Below are 26,429 nucleotides of genomic sequence, written 5' to 3'. Positions count from 1 at the left end.
GGGATCCCTCTGAGAGGCCAGCCACGGAGTAGTGGGACCACAGCCCCCGCAGGGGCACCCTCCTTCTGTGTGGCCTCTATGGGACAGGAACATCCTTCAAGTTCCACTCACATGGCTACACTTTAGAATGCTGTTTTTCCACAAATGAATAAAAAGAGCTTTGAGAATCCTCCTATGAATGTCAGCTGACTTCATGATCAGGAATGCATTTCCAAGTGAGTGCAATGGCGAGTCTGCAGAGGAACGGAGAAGTCTGGGCTGGAGGTTCTGGGCCACACAATGGGAAAGAGGGTGTGCACTGCAGACCGGTGGGGAAACAGGGAGAGGGCAAACCCCTGGGAATGGAAACCAAGGTTAAGTGCACTGCTCCTCCAAGCAGCCCGTGACAGCTGTGCCTGAGGGGCTGGGGGCGGCGAGAGAAGGTGGCTGTTTCTAAGAAGAAATAACTTGGAACTTTTATTTGCAGATGATTCTATGGACAGAGACCCCGGACCAGGCTGGACTTCAGCCCAGTGTGGAACTTTGCCCTGGCGTGCGGAGCCTGGGGCCTGCAAATGAAACTTCAGCAGGGCAGACCAGGCCCCTCAGCATGACTGTCACCTTACTACCCTGCCTTCCTCATCAACAATATTGAGTAGAAAATAAAGAAAATGGGATTAACTTACCTTGAAAGAATGGAGCAAGATAAAAAAAACAAACAAACAAACAATGAGTCATTAAATAACACTTTGGACATAAATAGATGTTCTCTTTTGGCAAATTTTCTGGGTTGATGGGTATTTTAAGGTGAACCGAGGAAAACAGATACAGATTTTATTAAGAGGCTGGAACAACTGGAGCCCAGAGAATGTTTTCCCACATCTTTCTCTTTATACTCCAAATCAACTCTCAGTTGACATTTATTTATATATTTTTTTTATTTTGGTATATCATTAATCTACAATTACATGAGGAACATTATGGTTACTAGACTCCCCCCATCATCAAGTATATACTTTATATTTGTGACCTAAAAATTAACGTCATCTTATTCATTCTGCAGAAATGGAAAGGAGTGATATGTGATGAGCATTTCATTTTTGTTACCTTTAAAATGTTAAGTTCTATTGTACAATCCACCCCGAGCACTGTGCCAACACCAGGAAGGTCCAGGACCTAAGACAGGTGCACAGCAAGGCACTCCTGCTCCCTGCACATACAGAACTCTGATGTGCCTCTTACAAACGCTTGATGGGCAAATCACTTTCATTGAAGATTGCCAGAAGAATGTTCTACCCATGCACTTATCTACAAATTATAAAACTGACCCCTGGATCAACAGAGGTGAGGCTTAGAACCTCACCCCTGCTGTTCTGAGAGAAATCTTCTACATACGTGGATGTTTTATTGCCCTTGTCTAGCTTGGATTAACACATAGTCTACAGGCACACACCTGATCATCTACATTTGCTCTCTTACAACACTAAACTATGTTTTCTACCTTTATCTTGTATCAACCTACCACTTCAGCATTTTATTAAAAATAATAATAATGAGAGAAATGTGATATCCACATATAAATCAAGTATAAAAATCGAATGAGTATACATATTTGAACTGATTGTTTATAGTTCATAATGCATGAGCAAAACCGAAAGTTTCTGTGATGACTGCCCTTGTACTGTTCACCATGTAACTTATTCACTATGTAAGAATTTGTTCTCCATGTAAGAACTTGTTCGTTATGCTTCAGAAGATTGGAGACTGACGAAAATTAGGCTTGGGGTGGATTGATGATTGTGCATTGAGCATTGACTCCCCTATACAGAATTTTATTGTTGTTAACAACCATTTGATCAATAAATATGAGAGATGCCCTCACCAAAAAAAAAAAAGAAGGACAGACTTCCAATGGTAAAATAAATTAGTAACCGGGATGTAATGTATAGCATAAGGTATATAGTCAAAATATTGTAACAACTTGGTATGGTGATAGCTGGTACCTAGAATTATCATGTATATAAATGTTGAATCACTGTGTTGTACACCTGAAACTAATGTAATACTGTGTGTCAACTACCCTTCAATAAAAAATAATTATCTACAAAAAAAAAACAAAAAAAACTGACCCCTGAATTAAGTGAGAGTTATCGCAGGCTCCACCTAGTTCCACATGGCCTCCTCTCACATGACACTGTTTTCAATGACATCTATTTGCCATTACATTCTCAGATTATATCTACAGATACTATATGAGAGATGTATAGGAAATTCAGTACTAAATCCACTTGGAGGATACCCTTGATGGGCAAATAAAGGAAAAATTAACCTCAGACCTGCTAAGAAAGACTATATTCTTGGTTACTCTCATGTTTTAATGCAAGATGCTGTGAATTGTATAACTGTTTCCCTTTTTGCCTCAACCTCTAGGGAGCTCAGAGTTGAATTCTAAGCCCCCCTTACCCACTGGGAGGATGGCCTGGGACATATTTGTCTTTCAGTTTATTCTTCTGCCTTCATTTCCCGTTTCCTTGATCTGGTTTCTAGTTTCAGTTGATTGTGTTGGGAACATTTTTAATGAGGTGTCTCAAATTTCTCTTGGACTGTAGGTTAGACACAAATACATTTAAAACCATACAAATGCACACATTCTATAGGAGATGTCAATCGGGACGTCTACCTGGCAGACTTTGGAACCTCAAACCACAGAAACACGCTGGTGGAAAAAAAAAATTATCATGGATAAAACCTCAAGAATGGAGATGGTGAGCACCTGGGAGCCAGCACATGACACCGAGTACTCACCCTGTACCTTCCAGATGTAGTCCGGGGCTGTTGCTGTGACCCCTTCGATGGCTACAGTCAGAGGAGCAGAATCCCTGCTCAATAGCCAGAATGTCATGGACAGTGATTCCAATCAGCCTTCCCTTCCACCCCACTCCCTCCTGGGCCCCACACCCCCACCATTCTGGGACAGAATCTAAGCCAGACAGTGTAATACCACAATCTCCAGGGCAACATGACAGGCCATTTCGGACTCACTCCATACTCTGCCTTTTCCTTGACCTTTCCTTCCAGAATTCTTTTTGCTTTCACTATTTTCATGGTAAAAGTGAAGTGAGTGCTTCACTTAAAAGAATAAATTTATTACATAAAAGTTTAGGGAAGCCAGAGACAAACATATACTCAATGTACCTTAAAAAAAGAAATCACTGATTCAACAGGAGGTGCTGGGAAAACTAAATATCCACATACAAAAGGGAAGTTGGAACCTTATCTCACCCCATTTTTTAAAAATCGACTCAAAGCAGATCAAAGACATAAACCTAAAACCATAAAACTCTTAGAAGAAAACAGGGGGAAAGCTTCATGACATCCCATTTGGCAATGATTTCTTGGATATGACAAAATAACAGCAACAAAAAAGAAAAACTAAATTGGACTACACCAAATGTAAAACTTCTGAGTATCAATGGACACAATCAACACAGTGAAAAGGCAACCCACGGAATGGGGGGAAAATGAGTGCATATCATACATCAGGTAAGAGATTAATATCCAAAATGTTTAAAGAATTTTTACAACACAACAACAATAGTCCAACAAAATGGGCAAAGGACGTGAATAGACATTTCTCCAAAAAGGATACACGAATGGTCAATAAGCACATGAAAACCTGCTAAACATCACCCAATCATTACAGAAATGAAAATCCAACCCCAAAGAGACACCACCTCACACCCATTAGCACAGCTACTATCAAAAACCCCCAGAAAACAGCAAATGTTGGTGAGGACGTAGAGAAACTGGAATGCTTGTGCACTGTTGGTGGGAACGTGACATGGTGCAGCTGCAGTGGAAAACAGGATGGAGGTTCTTCAAAAAGTTTAAAATAGAATTACTATATGGCCCAGCAATTCTACTTCTAGGTATATACACAAAAGAAGTGAAAACAGAGATTTGAACAAATATTTGCATACCTGTATCCACAGCAGCATTATTCACCAAAACCAAAAGATGGAAGCAACCGAAGTGTGTATCAACAGATTAATAAACAAAATGTGGTATTCTCATAAAATAGAATATTATTCAGCCTTAAAAAGGAAGGAAATTCTGACACATGCTTCAACATGGATGAACCTTGAAGACATTATGCTCAGTGCTAAGACAGTCACAAAGGGACACATACTGTGTGATTCTGCTTACATGAGGCACCTAGAGTGGTCCAAATCATAGACAGAAAGTAGAAGGGTGTCTATCTCTGTGGGGCGGAGGGCTGAAGGGCAGGGATAGAGAGTTATTGTGTAATGGGTACAAAGTTTCAATTTTGCCAAAAAAAAATGTTCTCTGGATGGTTGGTGATGATGGTTGTAATGTGAATGTCTTTAATGCCACTGAACTGTACCCTTAAAAATGGTTAAGATAATGCATTTTATGCATATTTTATTATAATTTAAAAGCTATCCCTCCCAAAGAATGGCATCATTGATTCAAAGTATAAAGCATCTCTCTGGATACGTGCACAAGAAGTAATATACCAAGTTCATGGACACCTTTCTGCGGGGCCAGTGAAATAATGACTGTGATCTTAGGCCCAATTTACTGAATTCACACCAGGACACACTCCTACAGGTGAGCTTTGGTTGTGGGGTCTCCCACTCAAAGTTACTCTGAAACCTTTTTTGTGTTTCTACACAACCCTCACACCTCCCCCATCCCCTGCTCCCAGAAAAGGGCCAACTCTAAGGAAAAGGAGAACTTTCTGAGTGGACTTTCTGACCTTCTCTGCACCTCTGTACAGGGGGTGTTCCTTCTACAGAGGAAGGGTTTCCAAATCTTCCTAAGATGAGTTCATCCTCACCCTGTGCCTGGTCATAGTAGCAAAAGACTATAGAGAGAAAGTCCAAAACTGAGAATGGAAACTACAGCAGGAAATATTTCAAACAAACTATATTCTACTACACATATATACATGTTATATACACACAAATCTCATAATTACATACCATACATAGGTAGGTAGACTAGATAGCAGATGGATGATAGACAATATAGAGAGTAGATAACAGACAACAGATAGATGATGATGATGATAAATAGCTAGACAGACTTGGGAATTGTGTACATAACAGTGGGTTAGATGCAAGCTATGACAGAATTCTAGTCTGACCTTAAGAGAGACTTGGGAATACTTTTAGTGATTTAAAGAAAGAGAGTAAACAGGAAGAAAATAGTCAGTGCTGATGGCATTGCCATGCCTAGGGAAGACAGGAAGGGTGAGCTGAGGCCAAGATGAGCCAGATTTGGACATGTCGAATGTGGTACTTGGGCAACACCCAGTGGGGCTGGGATACAGATCTGGGCTGTTGGTACAGATCTAGATTTATTCAAGGACACATAGATAGTAGAGGCCAAGCCAGGGTTTGCATTCAGATGACAGAGCCCAGGCCTGGTACCATGGGGCAATAGTTCCCTTGTACACCTTTATGCTGCCTCTACAGACACAAATATAATACATAGGAATGGCACAGCTCTTAAATGGAATAGCCCAAGAGTGGGACTTAGGTGGGTGTTTTCTCTATGCAGTCAACTTACCTCAAGAAAAACTAATTTCACCTTGAAAACAAATTTTCCTGAATCCATTTCTCAAGAAGTGTGCCAGGAAAGTCAAGTGTCCACAATTTAAATGTTAAAACATGTATAAGTTCCAGAAAATGACAAGTGTGTTACTAAACTGCTGTCTTTTGATGTCTTCTGTTATTAATTTGAACTCTCTGGGGAAACAGACTTGAATTAATGAAAACTGTGAATCACATATTTTCTAAATGTATGTGTATTACCTTTAAGCCCTCCAAGTCAAAGAAACTAAATGCTGGAAAAGCTCTGTTGAGCCAAAGCTTTCTCCACAATGCCTTAAAGAGCAGAATGTATTTATAATTTTCACACTAAAATGTCTCATTGTAAACAGAGCTTGCCAATGTATTTGAAAACAGCTTGTCTGCTTATGTAAGAGCAATTTAATTTGCCTAATTAAGATGTTTAGCAAGGTTTTTCTTCCACGAGGCGAACAATCGTGATAGTGAACTCTTCCCCAGTGCTCACTGTGCGCTGGCAGTTACCCAAGCACTTGAACCGTGTCGCCTCATTTAATCCTCACAACCACGCAGTGGATACCGATGTTCTTCCTTACAAATGACAAAACTGGAGCACACAGAAGGTCACACAGCTAAGAAGGTGAAAAAGATTCACCAAAGGGCACTGAAGATTTTTCGAGCAGCAAACCTGCTCTGTATGCTACACACTGATAGCTGCATGTCACACATTTTCCAGACAACGCCAAGAGTGAACTACGGATTTGGTGATGATGTGTCAATGTAGGTTTCTCAGTTGTAATAAATGTACCACTCTGGTGGGGGATGCTGACAATGGGGGAGGGAGGTTGTGTGTGTGCAGTGGGGGCAGTGGGTATTTGGGAAATCTCTATACTTTCAACTCCATTTCTATAATCCTAAATCTGTTCTAAAAAATAAAATATATTTTAAAGGGAAAAATCTGCTGGGATTTCAGTTGGTATTGCACTGAATGACAAAATCAGTTTGGAATATGAACACCTTTATAATATTGAGTCTTCTTATCTATGAACATAGTATATGTCTTCATTAATTTAAGTCATCTTTAATTTCTCAGCACTTTTATAGTTTTTACTGTACAAACTTTGCATATATTTTGTTAGACATTTCCCTGTGTGTTATAGTTTGGGGATGCTATTGTATATAACTTTAATTTCAATTTCCAATTCTTATCGCTCAAATACAGAAGAACACTTGGAGAAGTTATTTCTAAGCCTCTCTCAGAGTGGTTGGCTTTAGCTTCTGCATCTTTCCCACAGGCAGGGTGTCCTGAGGTGGGAGGGGTCCTCCCCCGTCTCCTCCCAGTGACTTTTGCATCATGTGAGGAAAATGCCAGGAGTGGGTGGGGTTTTGTGCCTGTGTACCACTGAGAGTTACCCCTCAAGTCAGTGACTAGCCCAAGTCTTTCTCATGTACCTGCAGTGAAACCCAAGGAGAGGAGGTGCACGGTGGTGTCAGCTCCCTGTGCCTGGACCCCAGGTTCCAGGCTGGGGCACAAGCTCACATCAGCTGCTTTCTGCTGACACACCTTCATGGGGCTGTTTTTGCCACAGGGGAAACAGATTGCATCCCAGGCCTCCTTGAAGGGGCTTGCCGTCCTAGAACGTGGAGTCTACCTGATCGCCTTGCTGTCCGATGGGTTCAAGGACAGGTGTGACTTTGTAGACTTCCCAGCTTTTCCTCACCATTGGCCATGTCCTCTATGGCTCTCTACACCCTAAGTGGAACCAGAGTGCCCACGTCCTTTGCTGCTATCATTTGCTTGCTTGCTTCCTCTTTACCAGTAACCTATCCAAGTATTTTTCCTTTCAGAATTAAGTAAAACTTCCACATGACAGTCAAGAAGAATTTGTCCTAATGCACAATTAGCTTAAGAGTTAGTATTTACTCATGCTTTCAAGGCACACAAAAGCAATGTTGATTCTGTGCGTGAGCAGCACAGATTGGCAAAGACTCCAGGTCACAAACCCCAAATCCTTGCATGGTAGACACGGAATGCCTACCTTACAGGCTGAGCACCTCACTCTTTAAAAGGCTTGAATAAGGAAGTTAGCAGCTAACGCTCTTTGTTAAAATTAACAGCTAGAAACCAATGCCCTGTCCAACAGGGCACAATTTAGCTGTAATTGATCTTTTCCAAGGAAGTAAAATAAAAAGGGTGAGTCACTTTTAACTTAGAGACAGCCAAATGCTTTCCACCTCCCAAGCTCAATGGTTTGGGGATGGCAGCATGAAGGCACCCACCTACCATTGTATGGGGCATTCGGCTTATGCTAGAAAATGTTCTTTTTTTGAAAGAGGCATATTAAAATATTTAGGAGTGAAATATATAGTTCACCTAAAAATACTTTAGCAAAAAATATTAATAAAAATATCAACAAAAATGTGACCTAGTCCACATTCAAAATCTTCCAACTGCCCTGAGAAATCTCACAGTTGGTTTCCTCCAATCAGGAGCCACCCTAGTGTTCAGCACCCCAATTTGTGTTCATGTCCCCTCCTCACCGCTGGAATCTGCAGCCGTCCTTTTCTGCCTTTTGTTTCAGACTTGTGAGACCAGACCAGTGGTCCCGCGGACGGTCCCACTGTGTGGGCAGAATACGGCCCCCAAACACCTCCATGTGCTTGGCCCTAGAGCCTGCAAACATGTCCCCTTCCAGGACAGAGGCATCTTGGCAGTGTGTTTAGGTTAAGGATGTGGAGACAGTAAGATTATCCTGGGTCACATGGATGGGTTTAATGTCATCACAAGGATCCTTACAAGAGGGAGGCAGAAGGGTCAGTCAGAACAAGATGTGGGGATGGAAGTAGAGACTGGAGGGAGGTCACTGCCGAAAGACAATGAGCCACGGGTGCCAGGGGCCTCCAGGGGCTGCCAAAGCAGGAAATCTGGTTGTGGAATGCACACAGTCCTGCCCACACCGATTCTAGGACCTCGGCCTCCAGAAGTGTAACATAACAGATGTGCATCACTTCAAGCCACTGACGTTGTGGTCATTCATTGGAGCAGCCACTGGAAACTGATAGAACTGTGTCCTTGCGTGTAGGTGCTAAGTCTGCACCCTTTGACTCCTCTCTCCACTCGTGCGTCCCCTATAACTTGGTAGCTATGGGTAAAGCCACTGTCTGCATTATTTTATGAACTTACCACTCTGTACTTTGTACTGGAGTTATCACTTCTCCCAGACAACAAGCACCTGAACCCGGGAACACATGTCATTCATCATTATGTCTTCAAACTGCCTTTATCAGGATAGATGCTGAAGAACTGCTTCTTAGATGAGTAAGTGGATAAATGTGTACTATTCACTTAGGGTAACTCCCATAAAGTCCCATGCTGGGCCCTACTCCTTCTAAGGCAGCCACGAAAGACAGGCATGGGGAAAGAGCCATGGGAGGCCAGGGGCAGAGATCTGGCCATGTGTCCACGAGCCAAGGAGCTCCGAAGCCGGCTGGCCACCAACCGAGGCCACGGGAGGGGCCTGGGGCAGCCCACGGCAGACACGTGCTCCCAGAAGCTAGCCTCCAGAAGTGCGAGAACACATCTGTGGAACTTGGTTCAGGCGGCTGAGGAAAGTTGCTGAGCCCGGTGCTGGCGGGGGCGCCTCGCTGACAGCAGGACCTGACAGACTCGCACTTGGCTGCAGACACCCGGCCAGGCTCCCTGGTTTTACTCATATCCCATGAATCACATGCTTCGTAGTCTGACCACCAGAGTGGCTGAGTTCACAAAACACTGTGAGAACATGGTTTCCTGCTTGGAAGTTCCTAGGGTAACCCAAAGCCTGACCCTGGTGTCCACTCCCTCCGCCACGCTCCCTCCCCCAGCTTCCTCGGGGCACCATTCGGTCCTCAGCCTGGAACCACCTGCCCCCAGATGTTGCCGGAGCATCAAGTCCCAGAGCAAACTCCACCTGCTGGGGGAGACCTTCCCCAATGGCTTTGCTAAAAGCCCCCCAGAACTGTGTCCCTATGTTCTTTCTCCACAGCACTTCCCACTTTATGGACTGATCTGATCCGTTAGCTGTTTATTGAGGGAACACTGCGATGCAAGGTCCCCGCTGCAGAGACCTGCCTGCCTCGTCTGCCTACGGGGACCAGGGGCCTAGCACAGAGCCATCCCTCAGCAGACACGTGCTGAGAGAACTGAGAAGGCTAGGCGGGGAGGGGAGGGGAAGACAGGGGCCTAGGACCCCCAAGGCCACCCGCTGTGTGTGCCGGGGGGGGGGGGGGGGGGGGGGGGGATAGCTGTGCACCATCCGAGAGTCCAAGAAGGATGCCAGAAATCACCCTCTGGTATTTATCCTACCACTGCGGAAATATGCATTTATGTCTCTGGCTCTGCAGAGGGACTGTGATTCCCCACAGAACGGCGGTATGTGTTATTCATGTTTCCTTGAAGCTAAAATAGACACTCAGTAAATGTTTCCAGAACTGTTTCTTCAGGGAGACTCTGAATCCTCCCCTTATCCTCTCTGGACAGGGTCACACATGGTTTTCTGCGTTCGATCTGAGACAGCAGGTGCAGCTCAGGCCCAGGCCTGCGGGAACGGCCCCACCAGGGCTCCCACGGGGGCCAGTCGTGGACACGGGAGACGCCCCCTCCGCGGTGCGAGCTGGTAACTCCATCTGCACTTGGCTTGTGGGGTGTTAAGGCACCACATTTTAGAAAAAAGATGTTTTAATGATTCCCTAGAGATTTTTATGACTCATAAATTGCAAAGTCATTGTCTCCACACCCAGCTCCCAGCTGCATCGATGTTATGAGAATGTGGGGTTTTTCTTTACTTCAAAATATCTGGTGGATAATAAACTACACAATTTTCTATTGGATACTTTGAATCTTACCCACACACACATGGCATTACCATTGAGGGAAATCTACCCGGTATATATATATGTATGTACATATGTGTATGTACATATAAATAAATACCCAATTAAGATTAATAAAATATAAGCAACTTCTGTAATTCCTGTAAGCCAGGTTTATATCCCACCCATGACAGAGATACAAGCCGAGTTGGGGGGTGCGTATAATTCCCAACAGTATTTCCAGCTGAAGCTCCCCTGGATTGTTTTGTACACGTAAAAAAGGGACAAATTTATTTTCCCAGTTTGAAGAGAGAAGGAAAGAATTCTGAAGGAAAAAAAATAGGAAGAATCAGTGTGACAGCGCAAAGTCTGCGAGTCCCACACGGCCCTCGGACACACGGCCCGGCTGCCACCTGCCTCCAGGGTCTCTGGTGTGGCCACAGGGGTGACACAGTGGCAGCAGGGCGGGCATAGCAGCACAGGGGCCTGGAGCGCTGTGTTAAACCCAGAGGAAAGGACAGAGCCCTAGCATTTGACCCTGGGCCCTGGGCCCATGAACCAGAAATCCCCCTTCCAGCACCAGGTGCCTTGGGGGAAATCAGGTTCTAGGAAGAGAAATGGTGTCAGTAGGAAAGGTTTTGGTTTAAAGTTCCCGTATTCACTGGTCCTCTGTTGTACTTAGAAAACTCATCATCTTTGATGCCACAATTTTACCACCAGAAAAACAGAGGGAAAGCAAGAGGCTGCCTCCCTCTTCCCGGGGCTGAGGCAGGACGGAAGGTGCATCAATCAGAAATACCTTCGCAGGCAGGATCCTTACTGCAACGCGTCCTCAGGCCTCCCCTGCAGACAGGACTGCTGCACCGTCACACCTAAGGGGTTCGGGCACAGGAGGCCCTAGAGGAAACTGCGAACTCAGTTCTCCACCCGACGCCTTACAGGACAGGGAAAGTGCAGCGTTCCTTACGTGTTTTGCTTCATGAGTTAGCAGCCTTTTCAACACAAAAGGTTATTCTGGCTGGGAAGGACGAGCCCCACTTCCTGGAAAAACCCATATTTTCTTCAGAGGACCACCCATGACAACCCTGTCCTGGCTGGGACTGCCCCACCAGCCTCTGCCCTGCCCCCAGGGACCCTGCTGCCGGCCACTGGCCTGTGCACACAGGCATCAGCCAGGACAGTAAGATGTGAACATCGCTCTGCTGGCCCCAGATGGGGCAGTGTTGACACCTGATGTGTCCTCAAACAGAAGGACGGGGTCCCCAGTGGGAGCCCAAGTTTCAGGGGATGTTCTGGCCATCCCTGAACAGCCCTTTTATCCTCACACAGAAAGCGCTCCTGGAAACGGGCTGGCTGCTGACTATTGCAGCAGAAGGATGAGGATGGCAGGGACGGAAAACAGCCATAAACTATCTCCATGCATCCAGCAGGGATCAACGGCGGACACTCAGGTGATAACAGATGACCGAGTGACAGATGTCCGCAGGTGATAAGCCAGGCTTCTTGTCTTGATCCTTGCAAATAGCACAGACATCAAGTACTATGCTGTACTGATTTTCATTACAAAATCATATATTTTCCCTCATTTCTGCCTCCATAAATGCTAATATTTCATGAGGCCAGGGTCTTTGTTACCCACCCTGCAGAGCACTTACACACCCAAGGGATTTTCAAGAGCTTGACCACATTACTCTTTCTCCAATATGCCTTATGTTTGTTCATGCAACCCTTTTCTAGAATTTCTGTAAGGGCTGAAGTGATTTCTGTCTTTTGCTGGACAAAAAAGTAAGAAATGCAAATATAAGTGGACTCACACAGTGGGTATGAAATGAAACCAGCTTTCAGAGATGTGTTAAAGGTAAATTGCCAGAAGATAATAAGCAGGGCTTGGTAGACCGTTTCATCAATCTCTTTTCAAAACCATTAACTGCCTCTGAAGCCAGAATTGCGTTGTTCTTAATTGCTCTCTTAGCTCCCAGGCTTCATTATTCCTCTTGTCTCATTTCTATTCAGATCAGTTTGGATAGAAAGGTTTTTCTCTTTTTTTTTTTTTTTTTTTTACAGGAACAATAAGCCTGTCTAGATCCCCAGAATGGGACAGGTGAGAGGAAATATGATGGAATCTGCAGGTGGTCTGGGTCCAGGTGGCAAAGCCCGGACCTGAGTAACATCCCACTGTTACTGTGACTTTAGCCCTGGGCTTTCAGACCACACTCTTGGGGTGCTCCCTCCTCCAAGTGAGCACGATCCTCCATGCTCCCCAAACCTCTTCTCTGTTCTTGCTCTGCTCCTCTCCCCACAAGCAGAAAAATCCAGGGCATCCAAGCTGTAGCCACTCTGGGTCAGGTTACTGATCATGCAAGATCATGTTAAGAGACACTCAGGACTCACAGAACGTTCCCCCCAGGAGCTCCCACGTTCCACCTGACCCCCCGAGAGGCATCTAGGCCTGCATCTTCATGCATCCTCACACAGCCACAGCCACAGTGCCCCATCTTCCCTCTGAGGCCAAGACCCCTGGGTCAGGGGGCAGGTCCCCCAGGAGCCTCCAGTGCTCCCTGCTGACAGATGGCTCACATCAGGAGGTGCCACCCTCCCCATACTCCATTCTACCTTAGAGGTGGCAGAATCTCTATCAAAACTAAGAGCAGAATTTTAGGGAAGAGAGGGAACCGCCCTACCCATTAGTCACGGGGAAAAAAGGTAAAACATGCTGATGTTGTGAAGAGTTTATCTGGACCTGGGTTTTTTACATTGACCAAACAAGACAGTGGTCTTTACTTATTAATAAAAATAAATAAATCTAAGTACTTTAAAAAATACATGCAAAGAGGGCAGGAAGGCTTCCATCTCCTGAGGAAAAGGCAAACTTCGCAGGGCACCCTCTCCTCACCCAGGTTGCCTGCTTGAGGTCGTTTAAACCTCCTAAGAGCTTTGTTACAAATAAATTAGAATCTCTTTTAAAGATGAAGCACTTGAAGTTCATAGATCTCCAGGGATTCGCTCACACAGCCAGCAAGCGCAAAACCAGTATTTGAAGCCATGACTGTCTGATTCTAACACCCAAGATACCCTCCACGTCTGAAGACACCTCCAAGGTGAACTAAAGATGGACAACTAGTATTAAGACAGCAGCATGAGAAGTGAGACAGAAACTTCCTTCAAAACCACATACAATATGAAAATACAGCAAATACAACTAATCCTGAAAGAGCGAAAGGAAAGAAGACTAGGACAGACTGCCTACATCTGGGGAAAAGAGAAGATCTCACAGAAAAGGGTGAAGTAGCAAAGCTGTGATCTGGTGGGACCCAAGCCCTTCCCCCACCCAGCTCAGGAGGGAGGAAGAGAAATGGAGCAGGGAGGGGGTGGAGACCTAAGACTGCTGAACACCCAGCCCTGGTGATCTGCTCTGGGAGCACGAACCTACATTACATGATGCTCTGGAAATTAGTGGGGTTGGAAAGCTAAGACAGGAGGAATACTTGGAAAGACTGAGATTCCAGGCACTTGTGGAGAACAACTATCCACAACTGGCTGCTCTGGGACAAAAGAAAGTCAGGCACTTTGAGAAACTTCCCAATGGTGAGAGGGCTACTAAAGAGGCAAGGATTGCACAGAGCTTGCTGCTCAGGAGAAAGGTCAGGTAGACAAAATTTTCCTGGTGCAGTCAGCCCAGCAAGTTGGGAACTTTCAGGGGCTTCAGGCACTCCATCCACCTGGCTGGCAATGCAGCCCTGAGGCCCTCCACCACACGTGATACACAACTTGCCACTCCTTCCTCCCAGCTGGCACCGGCTCACAGACCTGCTGCCCCCACCATTGCACTAGGCCAGTCAGAGGGTGGGCCTGCCTATGGCAACTACCTGTGCATAGCATAGAGGCTCCACCCTGTGCACTCAGCCCACTGGCCCTGGCAATGGAGGCAGGCAGTGCAGCTGAGAAGCAGGAAAGAGCTCTTCCCTCCTGGCAGGCACGAGCACTGCTCACCTGCAACCCCTGCCATCACTCAGGTGCTGAGCAGCTCGAGAGAGTAAAGCTTCTGGACACTAAAGGGTACCACCTACACAAAGTTATTATTCATATTATTTATTACAAATATGAAACATCGAAAGAACCTTTTACAAATCAAAATTCCACAAAGACCAGAAAGAGATGCCAAGTGAAACTGAATTCACCAATCTTCCTGAGAGAGATTTTAAAATAAAAATCATAAACATGTTCATGGAGGTACAGAAAAAGACCTCAGGGAGGAACAAGAAAGAGATAGAAACTTTGAAAACTACAGTATTGGAAATGAAACATACAATGGGGGGTTTTAAAAGCAGATTTAGATGAGGTAGAGGAAACAGTAAATGAAATAAAAACTAGAGAACAGGAATACAAAGAAACTGAGAGAAAAAGGATCTCTAGAGAGATCTTTAAAGAGAGAAAAAAGGATTTCTAGGAATGAAAGAATATTAAGAGAACTGTGTAGTCAATCCAAATGGAAATATATTCACATTATAGGGGTACCAGAAGAAGAGAGATAAAAAGGGACAGAAAGTGTCTTAGAGGAAACAATTGCTGAAACTTCCTCAATCTGGGGAAGGAGATAGTCTCTCAGGCCATGGAGGTGCACAGACCTGCCAACACAAGGGACCCAAGGAAGACAACACCAAGACATATAATAATTAAAATGGCAAGGATCAAGGATAAGGACAGAGTGTTAAAAGCAACCAGAGAGAGAAAAAAAGATCACATACAAAGGAAAGCCCATCAGGCTATCATCAGACTTCTCAGCAGAAACCTTACAGGCCAGAAGGGAGTGGCATGATATATTTGATGGAATGAAACAGAAGGGCCCTGAAGCAAGAATACTCTACCCAGAAATATTATCATTTAAATTTGAAGGAGGGATTAAACAATTTCCAGATAAGCTGAAGTTGAGGGAAATTACCTCCCACAAACCATCTCTACACTGCATTTTGGAGGGACTGCTCTGGATGGCAGTGCTCCTAAGGTTAAAGAGCTGTCACCAGAGAAAATAAAACCACAGTAAAGAAAGTACATCAACTAATTACTAAGAAAATGCAAAATTATATCAACAATCCCAAAGGTCAGTCCAGGGATACTCAAAGAGTACAGAATATGACACCTAATATATAAAGAATGGAGGAGGAAAAAGAAGAACCTTTATATTGTGTTTGTAATAGCATACTAAGTGAGTTAAGTTAGACAGATAGTAAAGAAGCTACCCTTGAACTTTTGGTAACTACAAATCTAAAGCCTGCAATGGCAATAACTACATATCTATCGATAATCACCCTAAATGTATATGGTCTGCATGCACCAATCAAAACACAGAGTCACTGAGTGGATAAAAAAAAACAAGACGCATCTATATGCTGCCTACAAGAGACTCACTTCAAACCCAAAGACATATACAGACTGAAAGTGAAGGTATGGAAAAAGATATTTCATGCAAATAATAGGGAGAAAAAAGAAGGAAGTGCAATACTTGTGACAGACAAAATAGACTTCACAACAAAGAAAGTAACAAGATACAAAGAAGGACATTACATAATGATAAAGGAGTCAATCCAACAAGAGGATATAACCATTATAAATATCTATGCACGCAACACCAGAGCACCTACATATGTGAAACAAATACTAACAGAATTAAAGGGGGAAATCGAATGCAGTGCATTCATTTTAGGAGACTTCAACACATCACTCACTCCAAAGGACAGACCAGCCAGATAGAAAATAAGAAAGGAGACAGAGGCACTGAACAACACATTAGAACAGATGGACCTAACAGACTCTATAGAACACTCCACCCAAAAGCAGCAGGATACATATTCTTCTCAAGTGCACATGGAACATTTTCAAGACTAGATCATATACTAGGCCACAAAAAGAGTCTCAGTAAATTCAAAAACATTGAAATTGTACCAACTAGCTTCTCAGACCACAAAGGTATGAAACTAGAAATAAATTACACAAGAAAACAAAAAGCCCACAAAAACTTGGAGGCTTAACAACATGCTCCTAAATAATCAATGGATCAATTACCAAATAAAAACAGAGATGAAACAATATGAGGAGACAAATGAAAACAATAACTCAACACCGCAAAATCTGTGGAACGCAGTGAAGGCCATGCTAAGAAGGAAGTATAGTGCAAGACAGGCCTACCTCAGGAAAGAAGAACAATCCTACATGAACAGTCTAAACTCACAATTAACAAAACTAGAAGAAGAAGAACAAATGAGGCCCAAAGTCAGTAGTAGGAGGGACATAATAAAGATTAAAGAAGAAATAAATAAAATTGAGAAGAATAAAACACTAGAAAGAACCAATGAAAGCAGGAGTTGGTTCTCTGAGAAAATAAAATAAACCCCTATTCACACTTATCAAGAAAAAAAGAGTCTACACACATAAACAGAGTCAGAAGTGAGAAAGGAAAATCACTACAGAGACCACAGTAATACAAAGAATTATTAGAGAATACTATGAAAAATTATATGCCAACAAACTTGATAACCTAGAAGAAATGGACAACTTTCTAAAAAAAATACAACCTTCCGAAGCTGACCCAGGAAGAAAGAGAAAATCTGAACAGACCAATTACCAGCAACAAAATTGAATTGTAATCAAAAAACTACCTAAGAACAAAACCCCTGGACCAAATCTTCACAGATGAGTTTTTTCAAACATTTAGTGAAGACCTAATACCCATCCTCCTTATAATTTTCCAAAAAGTAGAAGAGGAAAGAATACTTCCAAACTCATTTTATGAAGCCAGCACTGCTCTAATACCAAAAACAGGCAAAGATACCACAAAAAAAGAAAATTACAGACCAATATCCCTGATGAACATAGATGCAAAAATACTCAACAAAATATTAGCAACCCAAATTCAAAAATACATCAAAAAGATCATCCATCATGATCAAGTAGAATTTATTCCAGGGATGCAAGGATGGTACAATATTTAAAAAATCCATCAACATCATCCACATCAACAAAAAGGACAAAAATCACATGATCATCTCCATAGATGATGAAAAAGCATTTGACAAAATTCAACACCCATTCATGATGAACACTCTCAACAAAATGGGTATAGAGGGCAAGTACCTCAACATAATAAAGGCCATGTATGACAAACCCACAGCCAACATCATACTTAACAGCAAAAAGCTGAAAGCTTTTCCTTTAAGATTGGGAACAAGACAAGGACGCCCACTCTCCCCACTTTTATTCAACATAGTTCTGGAGGTCCTAGCCATGGCAATCAGGCAACACAAAGAAATAAAAGGCACCCAGATTGGTAAGGCAGAAGTTAAACTGCCATTGTTTGCAGATGACATGATATTGTAAATAAAAAACCCTAAAGAATCTACCCCAGAATTACCAGAACTAATAACTGAATTCAGCAGAATTGCAGGATACAAAATTCACACACAGAAATCTGCTGCATTCCTATATACTAATGATAAACTAACAGAAGTAGAAATCAGGAAAAAAATTCCATTCACAATTGCATCTAAAAGAATAAAATACCTAGGAATAAACCTAACCAAGGAGCTGAAAGACCTATACCCCGAAAACTACAAGACACTCAAGGGAGAAATTAAAGAAGACACCAATAACTGGAAATCTATCCCATGCTCATGGATAGGAAGAATTATTATTGTCAAAATGGCCATCCTGCATAAAGCAATCTACAGATTAAATGCAATCCCTATCAAAATAAGAACAGCATTCTTCAACAAAATAGAACAAATAGTTCTAAAATTAATATGGAACCACAAAAGACCCCAAATAGCCAAAACAATCCTGAGAAGGAAGAATAAAGCTTGGGGGATTATGCTCCCCAACTTCAAGCTCTGCTACAAAGCCATAGTAATCAAGACAATTTGGTACTGGCACAAGAACAGACCCATAGATCAATGGAACAGAATAGAGAGCCCAGATATAAACCCAAGCATATATGGTCAATTAATATTCGATAAAGGAGCCATGGATATACAATGGGAAAATGACAGCCTCTTCAACAACTGGTGTTGGCAAAACTGGACAGCTACATGTAAGAGAATGAAACTGGATCATTGTCTAACCCCATACACAAAAGGAAACTCTAAATGGATCAAAGACCTGAATGCAAGTCATGAAACCATAAAACTTTTAGAAGAAAACATAGGCTAAAATCTCTTGAATATAAATATGAGCAACTTTTTTCTGAACACTTCTCCTTGTGCAAGGGAAACAAAAGCAAAAATGAACAAACGGGACTACATCAAACTAAAAAGCTTCTGTACGGCAAAGGACACCATCAGCAGAACAAGATGGCATCCTACAGTATAGGAGAATATATTTGTAAATGACATATCAGACAAGGGGTTAACATCCAAAATATATAAAGAACTCACATGCCTCAACACCCAAAGAGCAAATAACCCAATTAAAAAATGGGCAGAGGATCTGGACACTTCTCCAAAAAAATCCAGATAGCCAAAGAGGCATATGAAAAGATGCTCCACATCACTAAATATCAGGCAAAGGCAAATTAAAACCACAATGAGCTATCACCTCACACAGTTAGGATTACCAACATCTGAAAGACTAGGAACAACAAATGCTGGCAAGGATGCAGAGAAAGGGGAACCCTCCTACACTGCTGATGGGAATATAAATTAGTTCAACAACTGTAGAAAGCAATATGGAGAGTCCTCAAAAAACTAAAAATAGAAATACCATTTGACTCAGGAATTCCACTCCTAGGAATTTACCAAAAGAAAACAAGATCCCAGATTCAAAAAGACATACATACTCCTATGTTTATCACAGCACTATTTACAATAGCCAAGACATGGAAGCAACCTAAGTGTCCATCAGTAGATGAATGGATAAAGAAGATGTGGTGGTACATATACACAAGGGAATATTATTCATCCATAAGAAGAAAACAAATCCTACCATTTGCAACAACATGGATGGAGCTAGAGGGTATTATGCTCAGTGAAATAAGCCAGGTGGAGAAAGACAAGTACCAAATGATTAATTTCCCTCGTTTGTGGAGTATAACAACTAAGTAAAACTGAAGGAACAAACAGCAGCAGAATCACGGACTCCAGAAAGGGACTAGAGGTTACCAAAGGGGAGGGGTGGGGGAAGAAGGGGATTGAGGGGCATTATGATTGGCACACATGGTGTTGGGGGAGGATGGGGAAGACAGTGTAGCACAAAGAAAACAAGTAGTGACTCTGTGGCATCCTACTAAGCTGATGGACAGTGACTGCAAAGGGGTGTGGGGGGGACTTGATAATAATATGGGTGAATGTAGTAACCACAATGTTGATCATGTGAAACCTTCATAAGAGTGTATATCAATGATACCTTCATAAAAAATTTAAAAATAAAAATACATACAATCCTGTATTTTTCCCACACTGTTCTGTAAAATTAGAGACTTGCCTAAAAGGCACCTATGCATCTGAAATACAGACAAAAGGTCTGTGGTGCTGCACAGGTGCAGGAGTTCAGGGTTGGCCTGTGGAGGCTTAGTACCTACACTGCAGAAATGCCCGGAGCCGCTGGAAACGTCCTCTGGCCCTGCTCCTGCCCACCTGCCCAAGGGGCTCCACATCCCGAGATTAGTGAAGGGCTCCTGTGTGCTGAGGCAGCCCCCAGAGTCTTCCCAGACACCAGGCTGCTGTCACCCCTGGAGGAGGCCCCCACTCTGCACCAGTGTCCACCAAGTGAGCCATGTGTTTCTGTGTTAAACTTTAAAATTGGGCAGGTGTGCTAATTCCCAGCATTCCAGTTGGCTGTGCTAAGCTTCATCTGCACAAAGAAGTTGGGGACAGGACCACAAAACCTCACAAAGTAGGTGCCTGAGATGCTCCTGCGTAAACTTGGCTTCCAGATTCTCCTCCCACAACTGTGATCTCATGGCTGAAGAAGTATTTCCTAATGGGCTCTGCACTTCTGTGCTGGGAGGAGATTTCAAAGTAGGAAGGCTGCCTTCCTCCATGTCCAGTGAACTGGACTAAGAGTCTGCCCCTCCTGGGACTTCACGTGCCGCCCTGCACCGACTCTGACTTCCTGGGAGAGGAAGCCCTCCTCTCGGCAGCAGGAAGAAGGGCATGCCGCAGTGCCAGCCAGCTCCCAGCACCCACTTCCTGGCTTATTTTCACACTTTACTCTAGACCTTCACTACAGTTCCTTCCCCAGAAGCTGGACAGAGCCACAACAGAGACACAACTGGGCAAGAACCACACACTGAGGCATTTATACAGAAAGTTCCCCAATGTGTCCTCCGTTGTCACACCCACACAGACTGCTCAGCACCCACAGCAGCCGTTAGCTGAAGGGCAAGTCTGCAGTGATTGGTATGTCCCCTCCAGCCTGCCACTGAGATAAGCCCCCATCCCTTTTCATCCTTGATGTTGATACGATGTTCTGCCCACCAGTTATCAATAAATACTCTTGACTGGCCAGGTGAATGAGTGAACAAACTGTTGGAGATTTGAGTGGATTCTTTTTCCTAAGATTTTAGTCATCATGCACATTCAGACTGGGATGAAGTGTCTATCACCTGCTCACACTCGGTTCATATGCCATGTCACTGTCCCCATGTATCTGGGCCTTCCCCCTTGTTCGTCTGCAGGGAGGGTGCGTTTTCCTCATTTACCCTGCTACTGGGCAGGTGTCAGCTGAATGCCCATCTTTTCAGGAAAGCCACTGGATCACATGTCTATGTACCCTTTGACCTCCGTGGCATTGCCAAAAGCAGGGCTATGCCTGCCCTCCTAGGGAATGCCAAGGTACACCAGGCCGATGCTTTTTTCAGTGCAGGAGGAGCACTGCAAAGCCAAGCACAGAGCTGGTCTCTACTCTCCCACCATCGACAACAAAGCACAGAAGTGAAAGGCAGCCAGCCAAAGATGGGGCAGCCTTGGGGTGCTCTGCGTTGATCCATCATATTGTCATGTGACATATAACAGCTGCAAATTGTACAGCTCTCACGGTTCCCAGCAGTGCGTGGCTGAGCAACCCAGGCTGCTGTCTTTCTAACAGCCTCATCAGCATCCCATGGTTCCAGCTGCCCTGAGAAGTTTCTTACAAGTGGGAGAAATGCGGCTGCTGAAACAGGATTCCTCCAGTACAGGGGCAGTTCGCCTCGGGCACTTGTCTCCCTCACCCAAAGTCCCTCACAGAAGGCTTGCTGCTCCCACAACCCGGTTCCCGATGGGGTCAGGAACCCACTCACAGAAACCCAAGAAGCACAGTTAGCAACAGCCAATGTCCTCTGCCCTTTTGTGCCCGCCTCTGGACACCATCTTCTCAGCAACACCCCCTCTCCCTCCCAGCGCACTCAGGCCTCCCCTTGGCCCAGCCTGGGCTCTGCAGCTGCAAAGGCTGCTCCCTCACAAAGGCACTCACTCACCTCCCAAAGCTGGTGACACTTCACCAAACAGGCTAAGGGGCGACCCTCCCTGACTCCCAGCGGGGACAGTTATTTACCCCTCCTCCTGTACTTCAGCTGGCTGTTCTTCATGCCCATCTTTACTGCTAATAATACGCTGTTCCCCTAAAAAAGTCCACATGAGAAGACTGAATTTTACCTGGTCTGTAGCTTTTCTTCCTGTGTTCTAAATATCCCTTCTGAGGGAATTAAAGATTATAATGTGCACTAACATATACGTGCATACCTACATGTTTGTATATATATGCATATTTCACTAAAATCACAACTCATGGGCTATTAATTCCAATCTTCCATCCCCCCACCACCTTCCCCTGCAAATCATCAGGCTGTAATAAAGCATGCATAGTTACTTCTTCCACGGTATCTTCTATGGTGGGCTCGGAGTCCAGGTTAAGATCCTCCTCGGTGGTCTGGCAACAAAGATAAACGTTACCTAGAGTTAGCACAAGAATACTCTTGAAAAGAGCATCATGCAGGTGGTCGATACAAAGACTGACTATGTATTCAATATTAGTACCGGAGAACGTGGGAACTGCACCACGGTGTCTCTGCACCTGGATTTACTTGTAGCTATGAAACCTCATGCCAGAGTCAGATCCTTTACCTAATGGGGCAAAGAAGACCATGAGTGTTTATATCCACAATTACAAATTACTAATCACCAAGTGAGTGCAGCTTGTACCACCACAGAAAGGGGAAGCAGGTGATGGATGTAACTTCCTGATGAGCAAGAAAGGCGGTGTTTATATGGGGCCAAAGGCTGATGTTGTGAAGATAGAAGTAGAGCGGTGTTGGCAACCACTCCTGTCTGAATGGAACAGAATCACAGGCTTGGGCTAAAGCTCAGAGAATGAATTAAGTCAAGTCCTGGCCTGTAGAGCAGATAGAGCAGAAAGCCCATGTTTCTGCAGGGTAAGGCTTGGACAGAAGGGCTGGGGCTGAGTCTTGGCTTACTCCTGCTAACCTGGGCCTCAGTTTCACCACACCTAAATGAGGAACACAACAGTAGCTGCCACGGAAAGATGTGGAGAGGTCAGAGAAATGAGGCCTACTCAGCACGGGCTGTCAGCAGGAGACCCTCAGAGGCAGCTGTCTTCATTACTATTTCGAGTTCCACCTTCTCACCTACTAGCCGGAAGGAAGCCTTCATTACATGCGCCAGACTCCAAGACTTCAGGGAGTCATGTTTGATCTGCACTGTTTAAAAAGGGGGCTTTCCTTTCTCTCATCCATGCTGACATTCCAGAAAGAAAACTCATGCTTACTCCTGGGAAAGAACCCACATTAAATGGAGTCAGCTGGATCTGCGGGCTGGCTCCTGCACTGCCTTGCCCATCGCTGCCGTCGTCTTCTTCTCACCACCCCCAACAGCACACCCTTGGCCGCTGTGAACGTGCTGATAGCAATGACTGAACAGTCCTGCTGCAAGACGGGCATGCAACTCGCTAAAACATGATCCACACAATACTGCACGCTTCTATTTCAGGCCATGGCCTTCAGGGATTGCACAGATGACCCAGCTTTTAATTAGCACACGTTTCCTTGTCAACACAGCTCATTAACAGATAAAACAGACCATCCGAAACATTGCAAAACAATTCATAAAGTCACAAATACTCTCCCTAGACAGCCAAACGAATTTCCCTGGGTGCATGTTTGGAAGGATATGCAGGATTCTCTAGTCCGGTTCCCTCAGACTACAGAGGAGAAAGCAAGTCAGAGAGAAACTCACAAAAGATGGAATAAAAGGGGCATCCAAGAGTGTGGACTGCTTAGCCGCTGGAAAACAGGCAGTCACGTGCAATCTGTGTAAAAGCAAATAATTCGAACACTAACATCACACAGCAGATCTTGTCACAAGGAAGCATGCAATGCTTTTCAGGCAAGAATTTTATGACACTGAACGTGCTACAAGTTCAAACCCAAATGTACTCCAGTTTCTCGATATGTGAGTTATTTTAACCTCATACGACATAAAACATGGGCAAAACGGGAAAGAAATCAGCCCCTGAGTTCCAAAACAGATTGTTTTCACATCTTTGTGGACTCAGAAGTTTCCTCAGACCTTGCAGTATCTCAGGATCAATATTTCAGGTTTAATCTTTCAGTAGAAAGAGCTCTGATTTTCTAGGTTCCAAGTAAATAGGGCTCACGTGCTCTCTCTCTTAATATGCATGCTCCATAGGGTATACTTGTCTAAAACATTTACCCCAGAAGGCCGGAGAAAAATCTCTTCTGCTTTAGGACCATCCAGTTTATCCAGTTTTCACGATTTGTCGTTGCATATACATCAACCTCAAAAACTTCACATTTGCTCCCTAAATGAGAGGCCAGGCAGTATAGCCTGTCAGGTCTGCTTCAAATTCTCCCAGCCTGCAAATTATTTCCACAATGGTGACATTTTTTTTAAACAATGTGAATATATCCATTACTGGCCCATTTCCAATCAATACTAGAAACATTTTAAACACCAGCTGCTCTAATATTAGAGCTGTGGACAGGGGCAATAATGTAGCATCCAGAGTCCCTAGAGAGATTTTGCAAAGCCTCCTTGGCTTCCCTACCGGAATCCTTCTCTCTAAGCCCACAGCCAGTTCCTCCCCAGCAGAGGAGCTCCCTTCCTGGGTCCAGCTGTGCAGGGACTGACAGCCGGACCTCTAGCACAACAAACGCAGTGAAGATAGCCAAGAGGACTTCAGAAGATACCAAGAAACAGAGAAGAATTTGTGTTGTTATTCACTCAATTCACTGATGCAATTTTTTTAAACCTCAAATCTCTTTCAAAAGGAAAACAAAACCCAACAACGAGAATTGGCAGCCCTGGGAAGTGACAAGATCTTTCTACGGGACTGTCTCAACACCAAGAATGGCATCACCTACAAACAGAAAATCAAGGACAGTAAGAGCTGTGTGGTCATCTTTCTCCCAACTTGGAGCTTCTCGTCGGCAACAATGCCTTATGCTTTTCCATATGAGAAATAGGCTTAATACCTATGCAACGCTGGACAGTCTCTAGTGAACACCAGCACATATTCCAATCATTAAGTTTGGCTTCCAAAGAAAAGTATTAAATATACAAGATTAAGTCAGTTCTCTTCTAAAACAGAATCTGTTATTCAATTTAAAATTACGTTACATGAATGTCTCAAAATACAGCATGTACATATAAAACCAGTGTTTAAAATAGTAAGAATTTAATTTATAAATATGCTGGAATAGGAGACAAAACAAAAAATGAAACTTGGACTTTGCAAAGATTCAATAAGCTATTAAAATTTGCCATTTGTAAATGCAATTTGAGCTGCTAGACACAGCACAGATAGTAGCTGTTAATAACTTTGGGGAACTTTCTCTTCTAGGAAAAATACACGTTGGGTATCTGGAACCCACACTAAGCAAATCCAATTCAATGGAACAGAGCTCCCGCTCCCAGGGAAGCCTATGGTTTATCAGCAGTGCGCCCTGCACTCCAGCCCGCGGGGATTAGCCCCCAGGCACTTTCATTTCATTATCTTTTCTCTTTATCCTCCTTAGTTGAGCACAGACCCTAGTGAGATCAAATAACTTAATGCCTCTGTTAAAAAGGAACGCAGGGCTTATCCAGTCTCCTGGCTCCATCCTTGACTCTAGCAAATAAGAGTTCTTATAATTCAAAGACATTTGTTGAAGGGAAATCAAACTGATGTAGATTAGTTTAGTTGCATATGAATACTTTAAGATATATACACTTTACGAAGCATCCTAAAGTTTGTTTTCAAGAGCAACAGTTTTTTCCTTCAACTCATTCGTTTCCATTCCTGTATTTGCCCTCACACAATGCTGTGTGCACAGTGTTTGTATATACGTATGCACACACACGTAACACAACATGTACACAGACACACATGAAATACCCAAGTCTGCCACAGTCACCCAATAAATGCGAACAGGTTATTGAACCAACATTCAGTTTGCTCAGAGGTGGGAGTTTCCGGATACATCCTTTCTTTCTTGGACTCACCTCTGTTTCCATGGGCTCCACCTCTATCTTCTTCCATAGCTCCAGCAGCTGTGCAATCGGCATTTTTAAAAACTTTCCTTTTCGTCTGATCAAGTATTGATAGTAAACCAGAAAACAGCCAGAAGCAGCGAGCAGCGCAGAGCCGGCGCGAAGTCAGGGCGGCAGGAGGCGGCGGCGGGGTCCGCGGGAGGCCCGGGTCTGAGCCGCTGCGGGCGCGGCCTCCGCCTGCCGCCGGGGCTCCGCCGAGAGCTGGGGCTGTCCGCGGGCTGCGGGCTAGGAGGCGCGGCGCGGAGGCGGCGGCCGCGGGGACCGGTCCCCGCCCGGCCACGCCCCCGGCCACGCCCCCCGCCCCCGCGGCTCTGACTGGCGGGCGCGAGTGGCGCTGCGGTGGCGCTGCCATGGAAACGACGCGGCACCCGTGGCTGCGGGGCGGGGACGGGGCGCGCGCACTCACACCAGCCGGCCGGGACGCGCGGGGCAGGCCGGGAGTCCGACGCGGCGCAGCACCCCCGCCGCCCCT

General features: G+C 44.5%; 1 protein-coding gene across 1 annotated transcript in view; it reads right to left on the bottom strand.

Annotated features, from left to right (window-relative positions):
* RPS6KA2 (ribosomal protein S6 kinase A2) overlaps positions 1 to 26,086 on the bottom strand; it is a 303,981-nt gene extending 277,895 nt beyond the window's left edge. The window contains exons 1-2 of the mRNA XM_036926492.2: positions 25,910 to 26,086; positions 22,260 to 22,319 (exon numbers count right to left, since the gene is read on the bottom strand). Of these exons, the coding sequence (XP_036782387.2) occupies positions 22,260 to 22,319; positions 25,910 to 25,972 (123 nt within the window). The 5' untranslated portion in view covers positions 25,973 to 26,086. The remainder of the gene's footprint in view (positions 1 to 22,259; positions 22,320 to 25,909) is intronic.
* Between the last annotated feature and the right edge of the window lie 343 nt (positions 26,087 to 26,429).

Source organism: Manis pentadactyla, chromosome 12, assembly GCF_030020395.1.
Source record: "Manis pentadactyla isolate mManPen7 chromosome 12, mManPen7.hap1, whole genome shotgun sequence".
NCBI classification, from domain to species: domain Eukaryota; kingdom Metazoa; phylum Chordata; class Mammalia; order Pholidota; family Manidae; genus Manis; species Manis pentadactyla.
The sequence above is the reverse complement of the archived record's forward strand: the minus strand, read 5'-3'. Positions and strand labels throughout refer to the sequence as shown.